Below are 16,906 nucleotides of genomic sequence, written 5' to 3' on the forward strand. Positions count from 1 at the left end.
ATCAGTTTCACTTTTAAATGAATTTCACTTTCTAAACTTATTCAGACTCAGAAAAAGTGAATTTAATTTTATTGACTGTAAATGATCAGGAATAGCCTCTAAATACATCGATTCTCTGTTGTAATTCCAGTAGTGCTGTAGTCCAGCAGCATCAGCATCAAGCTTGAAAACATTGCTACATTGTCTACATCACCACTTTGAATACAAGTTGTTCCAGACTAGGTTATGTGCTTAAGTTACCACATTGATCTGTCCAGTTCAAACAGTGAAAGCGTCTTGACTGAAAACTCTTGAAAGACTTTAAGAATGAACCTTAATAAACTCTCAAATATTAAGAATTTAATGTGCCCAAAGGTGTTTTGGCATGCAGACTGAAACAGCCAGGGATCAAACCACCAACCTTCTAATTAACAGATGACCTGCGCTGTCTCCTGAGCTACAGCCACCTCAGGTCGCTCCTGAATGAAGTGTGAGAAGCTTCTGAGCTGTGCTAAGGACGCAACAAACTGGACTTTTGTTCTGTGATCCGGTCCTCTTTTCAGATTAAAGCAAATTTTGTACTTCATTTGAAAATCCTGGAGGAAGAGTGGAGAGGCAGTAAGTCCAAGGTGTTTGAAGTCTAGTGTAAAGCCTGTGATGACTCTTGCACCATGTCCTTTGCTGGTATTTGTGGTGGTCGGTCCACTATTATAAAGTCAAAAGCCAAACTTTGCCATGTCATTTCAGAACACTTCATGCTTTAATCTGTTGACAAGCTATATGGAGATGGACTTTAGCTTTTCAGAAGAACTTTACCAAATGATTTTCTGGCCATATTCCCACTGGCCAGCCAACTCGCTCACACATGAACTCCACATGTTGAAAAAAAAGACAAGAACCACCCAACCTCAAACTACAGATGAGCTGAAGACCGCTATCAAAGCAACCTAGGCTTTAATAACACCTCAGCAGTCCCACAAGCTAATGAACTCCATCAATACAGTCAGTATTTAAATGAGCATACTTTTCAGATATTTCTGTAAATACTTTTCTGCTTGACCTTGGAAAATATTCTAATAATCTGAGATAATGGATTACCGATTTTTATGAGCCGCACGCTATGAAAGAGGTGTAACTATGGAAGGTGTTGGGATACTGAGTCGTTTTACCACAGGTAACCATTTTAATATAAATGGTATGTTGAACATGGTACACTTGAGCTCCCCAGCCTCCCTCAGGATTCTTTTGAAGGCCTACCAGACGTGGGAATCGTCTTTACAGCACCACTTAGTACCCTTTCAAATGACATATGGCAAAACCAAATTTAAACTTCTAGAATAAAAGAACCGTTAAGTCGAATATGCATAACATATAGTCTATATAAGACACTTGAATTGAAAGATAAGATCTTTTGGTATCTGACACTTTGCTTGTTGTCTGGTGTGGCTGTAGCTCAAGAGGTCATCTACTAAACAGAAGCTTGCATCCATCAGTGTGTAAATGTTGGATATACTACTTATAAGTACTTAAGCATAGGGAAGAAAAGCACTTAGGTGAATGAGACATGATGTATAAAGTGCTTGGATTGTTCAGGTAGAATAGCAAAGCACTATATAAGAACTTGATTACCATCTATTTTATTGTAGGATCTTTACCTTATGAAGTGCTTGAGGTGACTGTTGTTGTGATTTGGTTCTATATAAGTGAAAGTGAATTGAAACTCTTTGCTCGTAACATCTACCAGTTCAAAAGTGAAACACTTCAGAGAAAGGCCTGCAGTCTGGCCCCATCCAAAACCACTTTTGATGACTGATAATCTCCATTAGTGACTCACTTTACATGCACACACAGGATTGACTGTATTGCGTATTGATGTGTGAGGAAGAGTTGATATAAGAAGAATTGCAGTAGGAGAAACCAATAATAAAAGATCTCTAACCGACTGCATCTTATCTTTATTTTCCACCACCGAACGAGTCCTATTATAAGAGTCCATTCACATTCATACTGAAGAGGTCGTATTTAATCAACGCACAGTTTAATGTGCTCAAAGAGATGATTGTGTACACTCTAATCATCCATTGAGCCGTTTGTTGATCATCAGGCTGTGAAAGTAGGGTGCAAATAATTATTCAGCATGTGATTTCCATGACGCAGGAGTGTGATTGTGAACCCTCCACCCGGGGGAAGAAGTGTCAGCTTCTCCTGAAGTATTTCTCCCTTTGCTGTATCCTCTGTTCTCTGGGTTCCAGTGTGTCACGAGTCTCCGGTCTTTGGCTTCTCTTTCATGTCTGTGCATTGAGACAAATCTGAGAGGTAAAAGAGTTGGTTACTAAAGGAAAACAGGAGAAAAAAAAAAGACATCCACAGGCTGACACGTCACATTGGATGCGATATTGTCAAGGTGAAAAAAATCTATGAAAAAGGAGGTTTGATTGTTGGTTTGCTACCTGTGAGCGCAGATAGAACCAGAATGAAACGTCAGAATTAGTCCAAACAAGTCCAGGCAGCAACCTCCAGGGCAGAAAATGTGACTGAAGCGCAAGTGCCAAAATTGCAGTTCCTCTAATGGCCACATGAGGCTGCCTTTTGCATCACCAGTGTTTTGGCAAATCATTTAGTCTTTCTGCATGTATTTACCTGTGTGCTGGCTTCTGTGGATATTCTGGATATAGAGGAGCAGCAGGAACAGGCAGAAGCCGATAAAGGATGCTACTGTACCGCACAGCAGGAAGGAGTAGCTGCCCTGACTGTGGATCACCTGCAGGACACATAAACACACATTGAGTTCCAAATCGCAAAGATCTCAGTGGTCAACCCTGGGAAGCCACTAAGCAACGTTATTGAGGCACTTTAGCCTAATTCATGCAGACACAGCAGGCTACAGTCACTGCACAAATGCTCAGTAGTGACCTGAAAGCCTGTTCCCCAGTGAGGGGACATGCACTATTATATTACACTTATTTAAATGTTTCAGAAAGAAACGAGAAATTCATATAAAACACTGAATGTAAAAGCATTTTGTGAAAGCGAATGCTTTATAAAAATGTTCAGGAAGACAGAAGAGTCTCGAATCCTTTCTTACCGATCCAACAAGCAGCTGAAGCAGCATCTCCCCCGTGCTGGCACTCGTTACCAGCACTGTTGTGGCACAGCCTGTAACACACAATAAGCACACAGGAATAATCTACAGCTATGGGACAAAAGTTGCACGCTGTAAAAGTGTACATGAGGCAATTAATTAACAAAAAAAATCAATGCTTATTATTAAGTTATAATAATTAATAATCAAACAAATGAACAAATGTGTTAGATTATGATCATATGTGTGTGTTACATGGAGAGCAGGGTTTCTGTTTATATTAAACACTTGATGTAAAATATATCGAGAAATTTTAATTAATTTGAATATTATAATAAAAACTGGATGACATAAAAATTGTAAAAACTAATGAAAGTATAAATTAATCAGTAAGATCTGATCATTAAGAACTAATAATAAATCATACTTGAAGACAAACATGTATATTTAAACAATCTTTGTCTGTTTTGGGGGAAATTATTACACTCAAGTGCAGGAATGTGGGGAAAAACCCTCAACAGAACTGTAGAAACACAGTTATTTATGATGCGAATTATAAACAGAACATCAATATTTTATTTTTACATGTAAAAATGCTACATTTTTATGTGATAGTTTTAATTTCATGTATTATAAATCTCTCCTTCTGCTGCCTTTGTGGCATGAAATTCAAAGTGAGCACATGTTTCCATGCCCACAGTTTGATCTGCTCTTCATCCAATATTGTATTTATATGTTTTGCAAACAAGTTATTCTGTTTTACACTTTCACTGTTAACTTTTCTGTAACTGAGTGTCATCAGGAATGATTTTACTCATTTCCTACTGGTTTACAATATATAAGGTTACTTATGCAGCAAATGCAGTATGCACGCTGGTGCAGTGAAAAAGTATTTGTCCTCTTTCTGACCGTTGTTTTCTTTTTCTACAAATCCTAACAAAGACAGAAATATTACAAATGAAAATACTTCAGTGAGCAAACTGTATGAACGCTGACCTTAACTGTTCTTTACGTGTTTGTCTGCGTTCCTTTGTGACCTGAATAAGCCACGAGTGCGCTCTTATTTTGATAGGAGTTATTTTTTCCTCCTGTGAAGGTTCACCACTGTTCAACATTATATCCATTTTTGGAAATTAGCTCTCTCAAAGTCATAGAAAAGACCTTTCTAGACTGATTTTGTTTCTCTTCTTGAGATTCTTTACATTTTGGCATGAAGTGTTGCTCTATGAGAACTTCACTTGGTCAGATTCTATTTTTTGATTCAACAGGTCTGGCAGTAATCAGGCCAGACTATGGCAAAACAAACTGAATTTAATTTCATAAGCCACTCTCTGTTGGGGAGGTTACTTTTTTATACCGGGCCAGGTAGGGTTGGGAAGCCTTTTCCCTTTAATAAATGAAATCGTCGGGTTATCTTAGCCTAATATTAACAATGACTGTTTGATGGCTGTACTCCTGTGAGGCACTGACGATGCGTGTGTACCTTTGTATTCTAATATGTCCTCTGTGAAGGCTAACACAGAGGGGAACACACTGCTGATGCACAGGCCCAACACACAGGTGCCAAAGAACAGAAACACAGAGCTGGTGTAGAAGATTAACAGCAGGCACTGAACCAGTATGACTCCCACCTGAGAAACACACACCCACACACACACACACACACACACATGCACACACACACACTAAATATAAAATATACATAAACAGAAAGAACAACAGAGAGGTGATGCACAGACGTTGATGGAAATGTACACATACTGTTGTAAAGTGGAAATAACAGATGACTGGATTTGAAAGCTTAGACTAACACTGGAAAGTCCTGCTAAAGGTTAAAAGGGAACTAAGTGCTGCCAAAACCCAGCAAAGAACCAAAGTCGGCTTCAGTCTAACACTTGACCAGCTGAGATATTCAACACATAACAGAGAGCCTGTTGTGACGAACAAAACTAGAAACCATTACAGGTTAAAACCTGTAAACACGATCATTTAAAATCACATCGGGCTCCAGGAAACTGTAGAAAATTTGTTTTTTTGCATTTCATACAATTTTGTTGTTGTTTAACAAAATTAATAAAGACAAAAAAACACCAGTAACACTGTTTGCATGAGAAAGGCAAACTTTATGTTCAGGCTAACACTGCAGAAAACTGATAATAACAATCCTTACTTATGAGAGCAAGCAGGACGGCATTTATACGTTTGTAATGGACTGCTTGTCCACAGAGACACTACAATGCCGAAACTGAGTGGAATGAATGAGACTGATGTGGTAAAGTGAGACTGAACCAGGTTAGCTCAGACACACTGTGTGTACCCACTCAGACAACAATCCTCTTCTCGGTGGCTGCATTCCCACCCTGTTCAAATATTTGGTTTGAACTGTCGTAAGACAAACGTCTTATAGCTTTAAGAGGAATAAAGCCTGACCCCTGATGGTCACTTCTGCTTTTCCTGCCCTGTGATATCTCTGTTCATGCAGGTTTGTCCTTCAGACACGTGTCCATACCAGACTGACGGTGAGCAGCTTGGGTGCCGTGTATCTGTAGGACAAGTACATTGAAGCCAGTCTTCCCACGGTGATCGCGGCCCAGAATATGCTGTCCAGACAGCCTGCCATCTTATGGCCCATCAGCAGAGGAGGGGAGACGGCGTAGGTGTAGACGAAGCCAGCATAAGAGCCCTGCAGGACCAGAAACCCGGCCGGAGGTCAGTTAGATCAGGCCCAGGAACAAACTTTGTCGCTCACTTTTTTCCCTGTTCTCATTGGTAACATATAATCAGATCAAATAAGGCACCATAATATCTGAGCCTTGTTCTTAAAGCTTTATATTGCCTGTTTACACTGGATTCACAGACAGCCTTCAGCCGGTCACTCTAATAATGACGTGTAAAGGTGCTCTTTTTGTATGATTTCTTACCACATTTATAGAAGCAATATCCCTTCCCAGGATATTGCTTCTATAAATATAACACGGGTGCAATATAATATATAACACAGTGTAATAAACAGTCATGATGTCACAAGTGCAAACTTTCTATTTTAACGGTGACGGCACATCGATGTACTGCTCTGTGTTGCTCCTAAGCAGAGTCTTAGTCGATTAGATGATGTTTTAATACAGCAAAGCCAAAAGCACTGAAGCTCTCACATATCACGATCCTGTTTTGTGTGTAAAAGGTTATTCTTGGATTGTTCCCATTTTACTTGGGTTCATGTGTAATTGTGTGTGGTGTTAGCTGGAAGCCTTACTATAATCCCATCTGTGATAAAGAGGATAGCTCCTCCTAGAGCGTGGATGATGAAGAAAGTAGCAGAGCGATCCCGGAGTTTGGCAGGGTTACAGCAGCTAAAAACACTCCCATGTTCTGGGGAGACAGTCACACTCAGAGGTCTGCACTTTCATCTCAGCAAAGTTGTCACACAGACACACAAACACGTGTGCACTACCTTGGTCCGTGTCCCCCGTGGGGCTCCTGTTGGAGTCTGCATCAAGCAGACGTGGACTGCTTCTGGAGCAAGGCAGCAATCGCTCATGGGACATCAATGCGAGCACTGCCGCTGGGACAGGGAGCTGTCAAAACACACACAAACACACAGACACACAATGAGAACGTTGTTCACCAAATGAAGAGATAACACTTCCTGTTTGTATGTTTGTGAGAAGAGGTTCTCACAAACATACAATCTTCTTTTCTTGTCGTCAGCTTGAAACTGATCCAGCACACTCTGAAAATGCTGCACGCAGTGATGGGGAAGTCTGTTTACTTCATCTGAACTTCTGTTACTTCTAACCCAGATAAACTGTAAACAAGAGGTTTAGGCAACTCTGAGGAGCAGCAGTGCTATCTGGAAATGTCATTATATCATTAACTTCCATTTGAGCCATTTTCATGTGAAATTGTTCAGCACTACTCGGGAAATCTAGTCATGGGATACATCAGTGATTTCATTATGGGGAAGAAAACTACGCTAAAAATCCGTGCAGATTGTTTTGTTTCTTCGCCGCCAGCACCCCGAGCTAATTACTCGACCAAGCTAAACATTTAACTTAGGTACAAACTTACACACAAATTCAGTGTTTAAGAGAAAGCTGATTATATTTCTTACACTGTTCTAGTAGCATGTTTGACTACTCTACTAACAATGAGGCAAACATGTCAAACAGGGGCTCTTTGTTCATTCAGAACCACACCTGACCAGTGTTCTATTCATAAGAGGATCCTATTCACAACACACAACAGACAGCTTAGATTAACTTTCAAGATCATGTATTATGTAACTATGTGTTTGCATTATTCACATCATGTCCTGTACCATGGGAAAGTATGTGCCCCTTCATGACTTTTTTTTTTGCATATTCATCACATGTACACTAGCGGTCAAAAGTCTGGACACGCCTTCTCATTTAATGGTTATTCTTTATTTTTACTACTTTCTACATTGTGATACAAAATGAAGACATCAAATATATGAAGCAAGATACATGGAATTATCTAGCAAAGAAAAAAATTGATCAGTAACACTATGTATTATGGTTTAAGATTGTTGAAGATTGCTTTGTTGACAGTGCTCCAAACCGTTGGCCTTCTCTCAGTGACATCATGATATAGTCACCTGAAATGGTTATCACGACAGGTGTGCCTTGTCACGGTTCATTTCTGGAATTTCAAGCTTTCTTAATGGGGTTGGGAGCATCAGTTCTATTATCTAGAAGTCAGGTTGGTACACAGCTGACAGCTCTATTTGACAACTGTTATCAATCAATCAAAGCTTTATTCGTCACATGCAGGTTGCCCTGCAGTGAAATGGGACCCCCCCCCCCGACCTTAGAATTCATATTATGGCAAGAACCAATCAACAGGACAATGACCCCAGATCAGACCAGATGGCCTGGCCTCCACAGTCACCTGACCTAAACCCAATTGAGATGGTTTGGGATGAGATGGACCACAGAGTGAAGGCAAACAGGCCAACAAGTGCTCAGCATCTCTGGGAACTCCTTCAAGACTGTTGGAAAATCATTTCAGGCAGTGGCGGTCCTAGCCTGTTTGGCGCCCTGGGCGAACACTCCCTCTGGCGCCCCCCCCCAAATCATCAAATTTTAAATTGTTATTGATCCCTTTATCCTTAATCCTAAAGTGTATATTTATTTTCTTACTCTTCTTATATACATTGTTTACTTGCACTGCTGTAACTGGAGCCTCGCCGTCTCGTCTCTCTATATACTGGACTGTAGCGGAGATGACAATAAAGTTTACTTTGACTTCAGCAGCGAGCAGGCGCACCGAGGGCTCTCGCGCTCACTTTTCGTTTACAGAATTTCGAAAAAACATCGGTGCAAATTATAAGTCTGTATTATAATGTCTGGTGTTTTCGTGTTTGTTGGTTTGTTTTTATTTTTATTTTATTTTGCGAGTTGGTTATTAGATGCCGCTCCAGCCGGTCAGAGACTCCCTCGCCGCCCCGCCCTCTCCTCTCTGTGCCGTTAAGCAGCAGGCGCACCTCGCAAACGAAGGGCAGAATTCATGGTTCCACCAATTACAGCAAGTCATCCATGTTCTGAAGCAGCAAAGCAGGCCTAGACCAGCACCATGTTTGACTGCTGGTATGATGTTCTTTTTATGAAATGCTGTGTTAGTTTTAGGGACTCAAAGCTTCCAGAAAGTTCAGCTTTTATCTCATCAGTCCAGAGGGGGATTTTTTTGATTCAGTGGGTCTGGAAGTAATTAAGCCTGGTTACTGTAAGAGAAATTGACCTTCTTTCCAAAAAATGTATTTAATCATCACTTAAAAACTCTGTTGTATTTTCTCGGGTTATCATTGCCTAATATTTACATTGGTTTGATAATCTGAAACATTTAAGTGTGAAAAATATACAAAAATTAAGAAATCAAGGATCATCACATTGAACTCACATTGATAAGAGCCATGATCCAGAAAGCATACGACACCCTGGTGACGACAACCCCGTCAGTATACAGACGAAAGTGAGAGATGGTGTGCAGTGCTGCTCCATGGCCAGCGAGGGTGCTGCGGAGATGCTGTAGGTTCCTGGGAGAGGATGAGTTGGTGGTCAAGTTAGCTCCCAGCACACAGCTGTCCTCAGCCAGGAAGGGATCGGCCACCAGGGGACTGACCAGTGCCCCAAGGCCTGTGAAGAAATGCAAGGCCTAGCAAGAGACACGAACAGCAGCCTCCGTTATTCAAATTAAGAGGATCTAGCAGTCTAGGAGTCAGAACTTTCAAGATTAAAAAAAAGTTTTGTTTTTACTTTTTAAAATATTGCACCCTCCTCCAGCCCTGCATGTACTTATTCATTTATTTTAGCTGGCATTGTACTAAACTGCATTTCGTTGCCCTGTACCTGTGCATGTGCAATGACAATAAAGTTGAATTCTATTCTATCAGCCAGATCTGTACAATTAATACAATTTTAAACTCAATCACAATTTTGGTTTCCAACAATCATATGAGCACGATCAAGCGATATTTAAAAAGCATGCTCTGTTGACCAAATCAGCCGCTGACCAATTATCACAGCTGTTCCCTGAACCACACAGCTTGAAGTTTCTTGGAATAGTCTGAACAAATACACGGCATCAGAGACAGGACGGAATTACAGACTTTATATTATTTGTCTGCAAAGACTAATTTATTAGCATAATGTAGCACAACGTAAAGGTGAAATGAAGTGAAAGTGTCCTTCTGAATTAATTTTGTGCTACATTTTGGTGTGTTCTGTTTTTCTTACATGTATTTTCTACTTTTCTTCTAAGAGATGCTCAGCTCAATAATGAAGAGATGTTATATTTGTGCTAAGATTTATACAGACGTTGAGATGTGAAAGCAGTATTCAATTTATATGACAGTGCAATAAAAAGACACTTTGTCTCTTTAATAATCACTACAAATAAAAGTAATTTCAAGACTGAACAAAATAATTGTGATAATCATTCTTGCCATAATCGTGCAGGCTTAGTGTGGTGTGTCAAGGGCAGCGTGATAAGGGGTCATTTGCAATGACAAGCAAACAGGATTTTCACCTGACTGTGCAGGCGCCTGGTTTCTGTTGGCACGATGAATGTAAGTCACACATTCACTCTCCTTTTAACCTAGTTTGGCCTCCTAATGAGCCCAATGAAAGGAATCCAAACAGTAAACAAATGAGTAACCTATAAAATCCATGAAAATCCAGACACAAAACCATGTGACTGTTTGACTAAATAAAAATGCTCATTAAGGCACCATTATTCTCAGTTACTCCCCTTACTTTTTTCAACAAGGCTATGTCAAAGAGTGATTTTCTTTTTTTTTTCCCCAAATTGACCGACAGCAGCTTTTTAACTGCACCGACACAAACACACAGACACATCAACATCTTAGTGACCTGCAGGAAGATGGCAGAGTCCTTCTGGTACAGCTTCACTAGCTGCAGGTTGGCGATGGTGTCGATCACGCCCATGGCTTTGCCAGCCAGCGCCATGGCGATGGACAGCAGTATGACGTGGTGACATAGTGGTATGACGGCAAACACCAGCGAGATGATGAGGGTGCAGCTGAAGAGGGCTAAGAGCGAGGACTTAAGGCTAAAAAAAAAAAAAGAGGATAGAATACACATCCTGTGTACACATGATAGAGTTTTGTTTGAATAAATAAACTTCCTATGCTCTACTAACCTAAAACTAAAGGAAAATACCAACAATAATCCTCCGCCTACATTCACACCTACTTACTGCTGCAGTAAAGTCACCTTGATGGTCTGTCGCTTAAAACTTATTTACCTAGCCAAAATTATCACAGCCACCCCCCCCCAAACACACACACACACACACATTCAGCAAACCTACATCTTATCTTCACCTTACATTCCCCTTCTTCTCTTTCAGCTTGTCCCAGATAATCCTCTGTTAGCTACAGGGACATTCACAAAAACCACCGGAGGGTGAAAAGTCAGCAGCAAAAATAATGAATCACACCTGCTGAGTTTGTAAAGGCTTCCACTTTAAATGATATAAATGTACTGTTTAAGGCTTCCAAAGTGCACACAAACACATCCAGGATTAGCTTTTGGGAAATGAATTCACCTACGCAGGTGTGCAAGGTGAGCAGCAGACACGATAAAGATAAAGGAGCTTTCTCAACAGTGATAATGATAAAACAGTGTAGGTGCACTAAAAGATAATGGTTAAAAAAACAAATGTCCAAGAAACATGGTTGGCTGTTTAACCTCTTAACAGCCACTTGACTTTGCTTTAGCCACATGCCAAACAGGCCCGTTTTCAGAAGCTGAAGCTGGATCACAGCTGAACATTTCAAACTCACTGTTCCTGAATCATTTTGTCTTTGTGGCAGGGTGCATTATTCTGCTGAAAGAGGCCACAGCCATCAGGGAAAACCCCATGAATACACCCATGAATCGTGGTGGGCGTGGTCCTCGACAATGCTTAGCTAGGTGGTACAAGTAAACTCCACATGGATGGCAGGACCCAAGGTTTCCCAGCAGAACATTGACATTACCTTTCTAGCGGCTTGACTTCTTTCTACAGTGCATCCTGGTGCCTGGGTTAGGGTTATGTAAGCATTCGGCAGTGGACAGGGGTCAGCGCTTCTCTTGTATCTGACCACATAGGCCAACCGCTAACATGCATCACTGAGACTTGGCCAACCATGACTCAGTCTCTGGTTCACCACTGTTCCTTCCGTGGACTCCCTTTCATAGAGACTGGGAAAACCCCACAAGAGTTACAGTTTTGGAGATGCTCTGACCCAGTCATTTAGGCATAACAATTTGACCTTATGCGTGCCTATTTTTCCAACTGCTTTTTGCAATGTGCCAAAATTCTTATGGATTATTTAAACATACAGTACTGTAGGTCATTAACTATAGCACCAAAGCTTTTGTAAAGTGCTTCAAGTTTGTTAAATCTATAAGTGAACTATACACTTCAAACTGATGAAAGTTCAACACCTAACAGCATATTGGCAAGTAACAGTAACAGGGGAGAACACAGCAATGTACATAATGACCAAAGTCACTTATTAATTATGTTGTTTGTTTGTATGAATGCGGCAGCATTATGTCCTCTCTGTTCGTAATGGATGGTCCAGCGTGTCTTTGGTAAAGGAGTGAAGAAAAAAAAGCACCTTTCCTCAGTATTTAGAGAATTCCACATGCCCGTATGATAGGTACCAGGCTGAAACTGCGCTGTGAAAAAGTATTTACCCACTTCCTAGTTTCTGTTTTTCCTCTTTTTCCTCACACGTTTCAGATCACGAAACAAATTTAATTATCTTAAAAATAACCCAAGTAAATAGAAAATCAGTTTTTTAAATGATGATTTATTTTAGTAAATATTATTTTATATTAATAGTTCCCTCCTTATTCAATCATAAATTAACTGTGATTAACTACATTTTTTGGAAAGCTAATCTCTGGTTCAACAGCCACACAATCCTGAGTACTGCCAGACCTGCTCACTGAAGTAGAAAATGTATGCATGTATTAAGTGAAGTAAGCTGAAAGATCTCTAAAAGCAACACATCATTGCACAAAGAAACATCAAGAACAACTCAGCCAGGATGTCTCAAAAGTCTCACTTGTCTCAGTTAAGGTCAGTTTTGATGATTTAACAATAAGAAAGAGACTGGGCTTCCATGGGAACGTTCCAAGGTTCCAAAGGCTTTTTCCCATTAACCAAAAAACCCAACATTCAGTGAAAGGAACTCCTAATGCTTCAGCATACCAAGACATTTTGGACAATTTTTGGACAATTATATACTCCCAAGTTTGTGGGAACGGTTTGGAGATGGCTCCTCCCTGTTCAAACATGACTGTGCACCACTGCACAAAGCAAGGTCCATAAAGACACAGACGAGTTAGTTTGATGTGGAAGAACTTAACTGGCCTCAAATCAACCTGACAGAACACGTTTGGGATGAGTTAGAGAATCAGTGTCTGGCCCCACAAGTGTGATTCTGGAAAAATGGTCAGAAATTCCCGCAAAAACTAAACCTTGGTGAAGCTGTTATAGCTGCAAACAGCGGCCGACATCATATTAAGCTCTATGGATTAAGAATGGGATGTCACAGACGAGTGAATGTGTTTGGCATCATACTGTATGTTCATTGTGTCCCAACACATGTAGATTTCCATTTCACACAATCTGTCATTCCTGCTCAGTGGCTGGAAATTTCAAACAGAGATGTGAACCAAAACTCTGTCATTTGCATGCCACAGATCTGCCAGTCAAATACAATATTCAGTCCAACTGTCACAGGTGAAAGTCTAGCTGCAAAATTATTTCAACACTATTGTTAATCAGGAACAAAACATTTCATACTGAGCCGTCCATCAAGACCACTCTCAACTTCAGTCACTAAAAAGAAAAAAAGAAAAGAAAAAAAAAAATCCCATTTGGTGTAATAATTCATCTGCTCAGTTATTTTATCTGTGCATTCATAAACCTGAACTCTCGTTTGAATGTGTTTATTTACAATGTAACTTTATTCTGTTTTAGGGCCAAAAAGCAAGCTTTAAAGGTAGCAGAGATATCAGCAAAGGCACGTCTTTGTTACCCACAGGGTTAGTTACTGTATTTGGCTCTGTACTCTGTGAAACTCTAAACCACTGTCCTGCTCAAATGTGAGAACCAGTTATTCTGCCAGAACAAGAACGCTGATATCACTGCAGGTAAGTCCTGTAATTAGAAGACGCAGGTGAATTAGAGGACATAAGTGACATACAGTGGGGCAAAAAAGTATTTAGTCAGCCACCGATTGTGCAAGTTCCCCCACCTAAAATGAAGACAAAGGTCAGTAATTTGCACCAGAGGTACACTTCAACTGTGAGAGACAGAATGTGAAAGAAAAATCCATGAATCCACATGGTAGGATTTGTAAAGAATTTATTTGTAAATCAGGGTGGAAAATAAGTATTTGGTCAATAACAAAAATACAACTCAATACTTTGTAACATAACCTTTGTTGCAATAACAGAGGTCAAACGTTTACTATAGGTCTTTACCAGGTTTGCACACACAGTAGCTGGTATTTTGGCCCATTCCTCCATGCAGATCTTCTCGAGAGCAGTGATGTTTTGGGGCTGTCGCCGAGCAACACGGACTTTCAACTCCCGCCACAGATTTTCTATGGGGTTGAGGTCTGGAGACTGGCTAGGCCACTCCAGGACTTTCAAATGCTTCTTACGGAGCCACTCCTTTGTTGCCCGGGCGGTGTGTTTTGGATCATTGTCATGTTGGAAGACCCAGCCTCGTTTCATCTTCAAAGTTCTCACTGATGGAAGGAGGTTTTGGCTCAAAATCTCACGATACATGGCCCCATTCATTCTGTCCTTAACACGGATCAGTCGTCCTGTCCCCTTGGCAGAAAAACAGCCCCATAGCATGATGTTTCCACCCCCATGCTTCACAGTAGGTATGGTGTTCTTGGGATGCAACTCAGTATTCTCCTTCCTCCAAACACGACGAGTTGAGTTTATACCAAAAAGTTCTACTTTGGTTTCATCTGACCACATGACATTCTCCCAATCCTCTGCTGTATCATCCATGTGCTCTCTGGCAAACTTCAGATGGGCCTGGACATGCACTGGCTTCAGCAGCGGAACACGTCTGGCACTGCGGGATTTGATTCCCTGCCGTTGTAGTGTGTTACTGATGGTGACCTTTGTTACTTTGGTCCCAGCTCTCTGAAGGTCATTCACCAGGTCCCCCCGTGTGGTTCTGGGATCTTTGCTCACCGTTCTCATGATCATTTTGACCCCACGGGATGAGATCTTGCGTGGAGCCCCAGATCGAGGGAGATTATCAGTGGTCTTGTATGTCTTCCATTTTCTGATGATTGCTCCCACAGTTGATTTTTTCACACCAAGCTGCTTGCCTATTGTAGATTCACTCTTCCCAGTCTGGTGCAGGTCTACAATACTTTTCCTGGTGTCCTTCAAAAGCTCTTTGGTCTTGGCCATGGCGGAGTTTGGAGTCTGACTGTTTGAGGCTGTGGACAGGTGTCTTTTATACAGATGATGAGTTCAAACAGGTGCCATTCATACAGGTAACGAGTGGGGGACAGAAAAGCTTCTTACAGAAGACGTTACAGGTCTGTGAGAGCCAGAGATTTTCCTTGTTTGAGGTGACCAAATACTTATTTTCCACCCTAATTTATGAATAAATTATTTACAAATCCTACCATGTGAATTCATGGATTTTTTTTTCACATTCTGTCTCTTACAGTTGAAGTGTACCTCTGGTGCAAATTACTGACCTCTGCCATCATTTTAAGTGGGGGAACTTGCACAATCGGTGGCTGACTAAATACTTTTTTGCCCCACTGTAACTGACTTAAACTTAACAGGTAAACTCGTCCTCTTTTCCTTATTTAAAAAGTTTTAACTTTTTTTTAGCTGCTTTCATGGTTAAGTGGCTCCCTAAAACTTAACAAGCTGAAGATCCAAACATGCCACGCCACCCACTGTGGCACCCCCTTGTGAATAAGTGTATTTTCAACATGTAACAGAAGGCTAATAAGACATATTAACTAGTTTAACAATTGTGGTTTTGGTATCTAGAAAGGCTCCTGCAGGCAGTTGTGCTTGTAGTCACAGAAACCCTGATAACAGACCCACCTGAGCGAGTAGCCTCTCCTATAACCACTGACGTCAGTGGCTTCAGCTTTGCAGCCAGCAGTTTATTCATATCATGCTTTTAGTACAAACCAGGTTCTTTTAGGAAATGTGTGGAACAGATTGAAAACAGTTCATAGTAACTCCCTTTGCCGCACAGCTGGGACCTGTAAAGGTGAAGTATATGATCCTTTGTTTATTATAAAGTTCATCACTGACATGTAAACTATGTTATCCTACACACTCCTTGGGTGTGGGTTCACATGGACCCTGTTAGAAACCGTCCCAGTGGGCTTGTGTCTAACCCATCACACATGCAGAGTGAGAGAGGATTCACAGCTTTCACAGCTGAGCTCTGATAACAAACACAAGTCAAAGCATCGATGACTGGCAGAGGACGCACTGGATGAAACACAGTGAGCGGTGAGGTGTTTTACATGTGAAGCTAGACCTCGTGAAAACACCCTGTGTTCACTAACCAGACTCACGTTTTCTTAAACAGTCCTCCCACGCTGCTGCCCACCAGCAGAAAGAACTGCTGAGAGACAAACACCCAGGTGATCTGCTGCAGGGTCGACTGGGTCTGACACCTCAGGTCCAGGATAGTGGGTCCCAGGAAGGCGATGCACAGGCCGAAGCTGAAGAACACGCTCCAGTAGGTGAGAGTCTGTGGCCAGTGGCGCTTAAACAGCAACCAGATCCGCTCGTCCAGCAGCATCGTTAACACGTCTGAGCAGACGGAAGTCCTGAGAGGCTTCACAGCTGCCAGCTGCTCATATCTACAGAGCCGGCTCCTTCACACTGAACTGAACACACTGCCAGCCGACAAAGTAAACAGAGTGCGAGCACTCAGCCGAGTAGTGATGGGTCGTTCGCGAACGAAATGGCTCTTAGAGCCGACTCTTTGACGTGAACGACGCGAGCCGTCACGTGGGTTGTATTTTTTTTTTCTTTCTCTCAGCCTCTCTCTCGCACTTTTTTTCCGCTTCACTCTGCACGCCAGCCTTGTGCTTTACGCTGGGCAGAGGGGGGAGGGGCGGTAGTTACACTCAGTAGCACAGGAACAGAGCCAGAGAGAGAGAAAGAGAGGCAGGGACAACAACATTAGAAAGGTATAGTAATCATCCACAACTATTTTCGGTTGCAGGTGATAAAGGATTCAGAAAGTTTATTCATGCAGGCCCATATGACAGAGAATATGCATGTT

At 41.4% G+C, this 16,906-nt stretch overlaps 1 protein-coding gene across 1 annotated transcript; it reads right to left on the reverse strand.

The window, feature by feature from the left end:
- Positions 1-52: 52 nt before the first annotated feature.
- On the reverse strand, positions 53-16,562 carry slc60a1a (solute carrier family 60 member 1a). Its single transcript, XM_004559892.2, has 10 exons — positions 16,188-16,562; positions 10,453-10,651; positions 8,981-9,235; positions 6,513-6,636; positions 6,315-6,430; positions 5,571-5,744; positions 4,545-4,692; positions 3,065-3,135; positions 2,620-2,740; positions 53-2,288 (listed from the first exon to the last, which is right to left on the reverse strand). Exons 1-10 carry the CDS (start codon positions 16,415-16,417, stop codon positions 2,236-2,238), a joined length of 1,491 nt encoding a protein of 496 aa, XP_004559949.1. The 5' UTR covers positions 16,418-16,562; the 3' UTR covers positions 53-2,235.
- Between the last annotated feature and the right edge of the window lie 344 nt (positions 16,563-16,906).

The sequence above is a fragment of the Maylandia zebra genome, linkage group LG5 (genome assembly GCF_041146795.1).
Source record: "Maylandia zebra isolate NMK-2024a linkage group LG5, Mzebra_GT3a, whole genome shotgun sequence".
Classification (NCBI taxonomy): domain Eukaryota; kingdom Metazoa; phylum Chordata; class Actinopteri; order Cichliformes; family Cichlidae; genus Maylandia; species Maylandia zebra.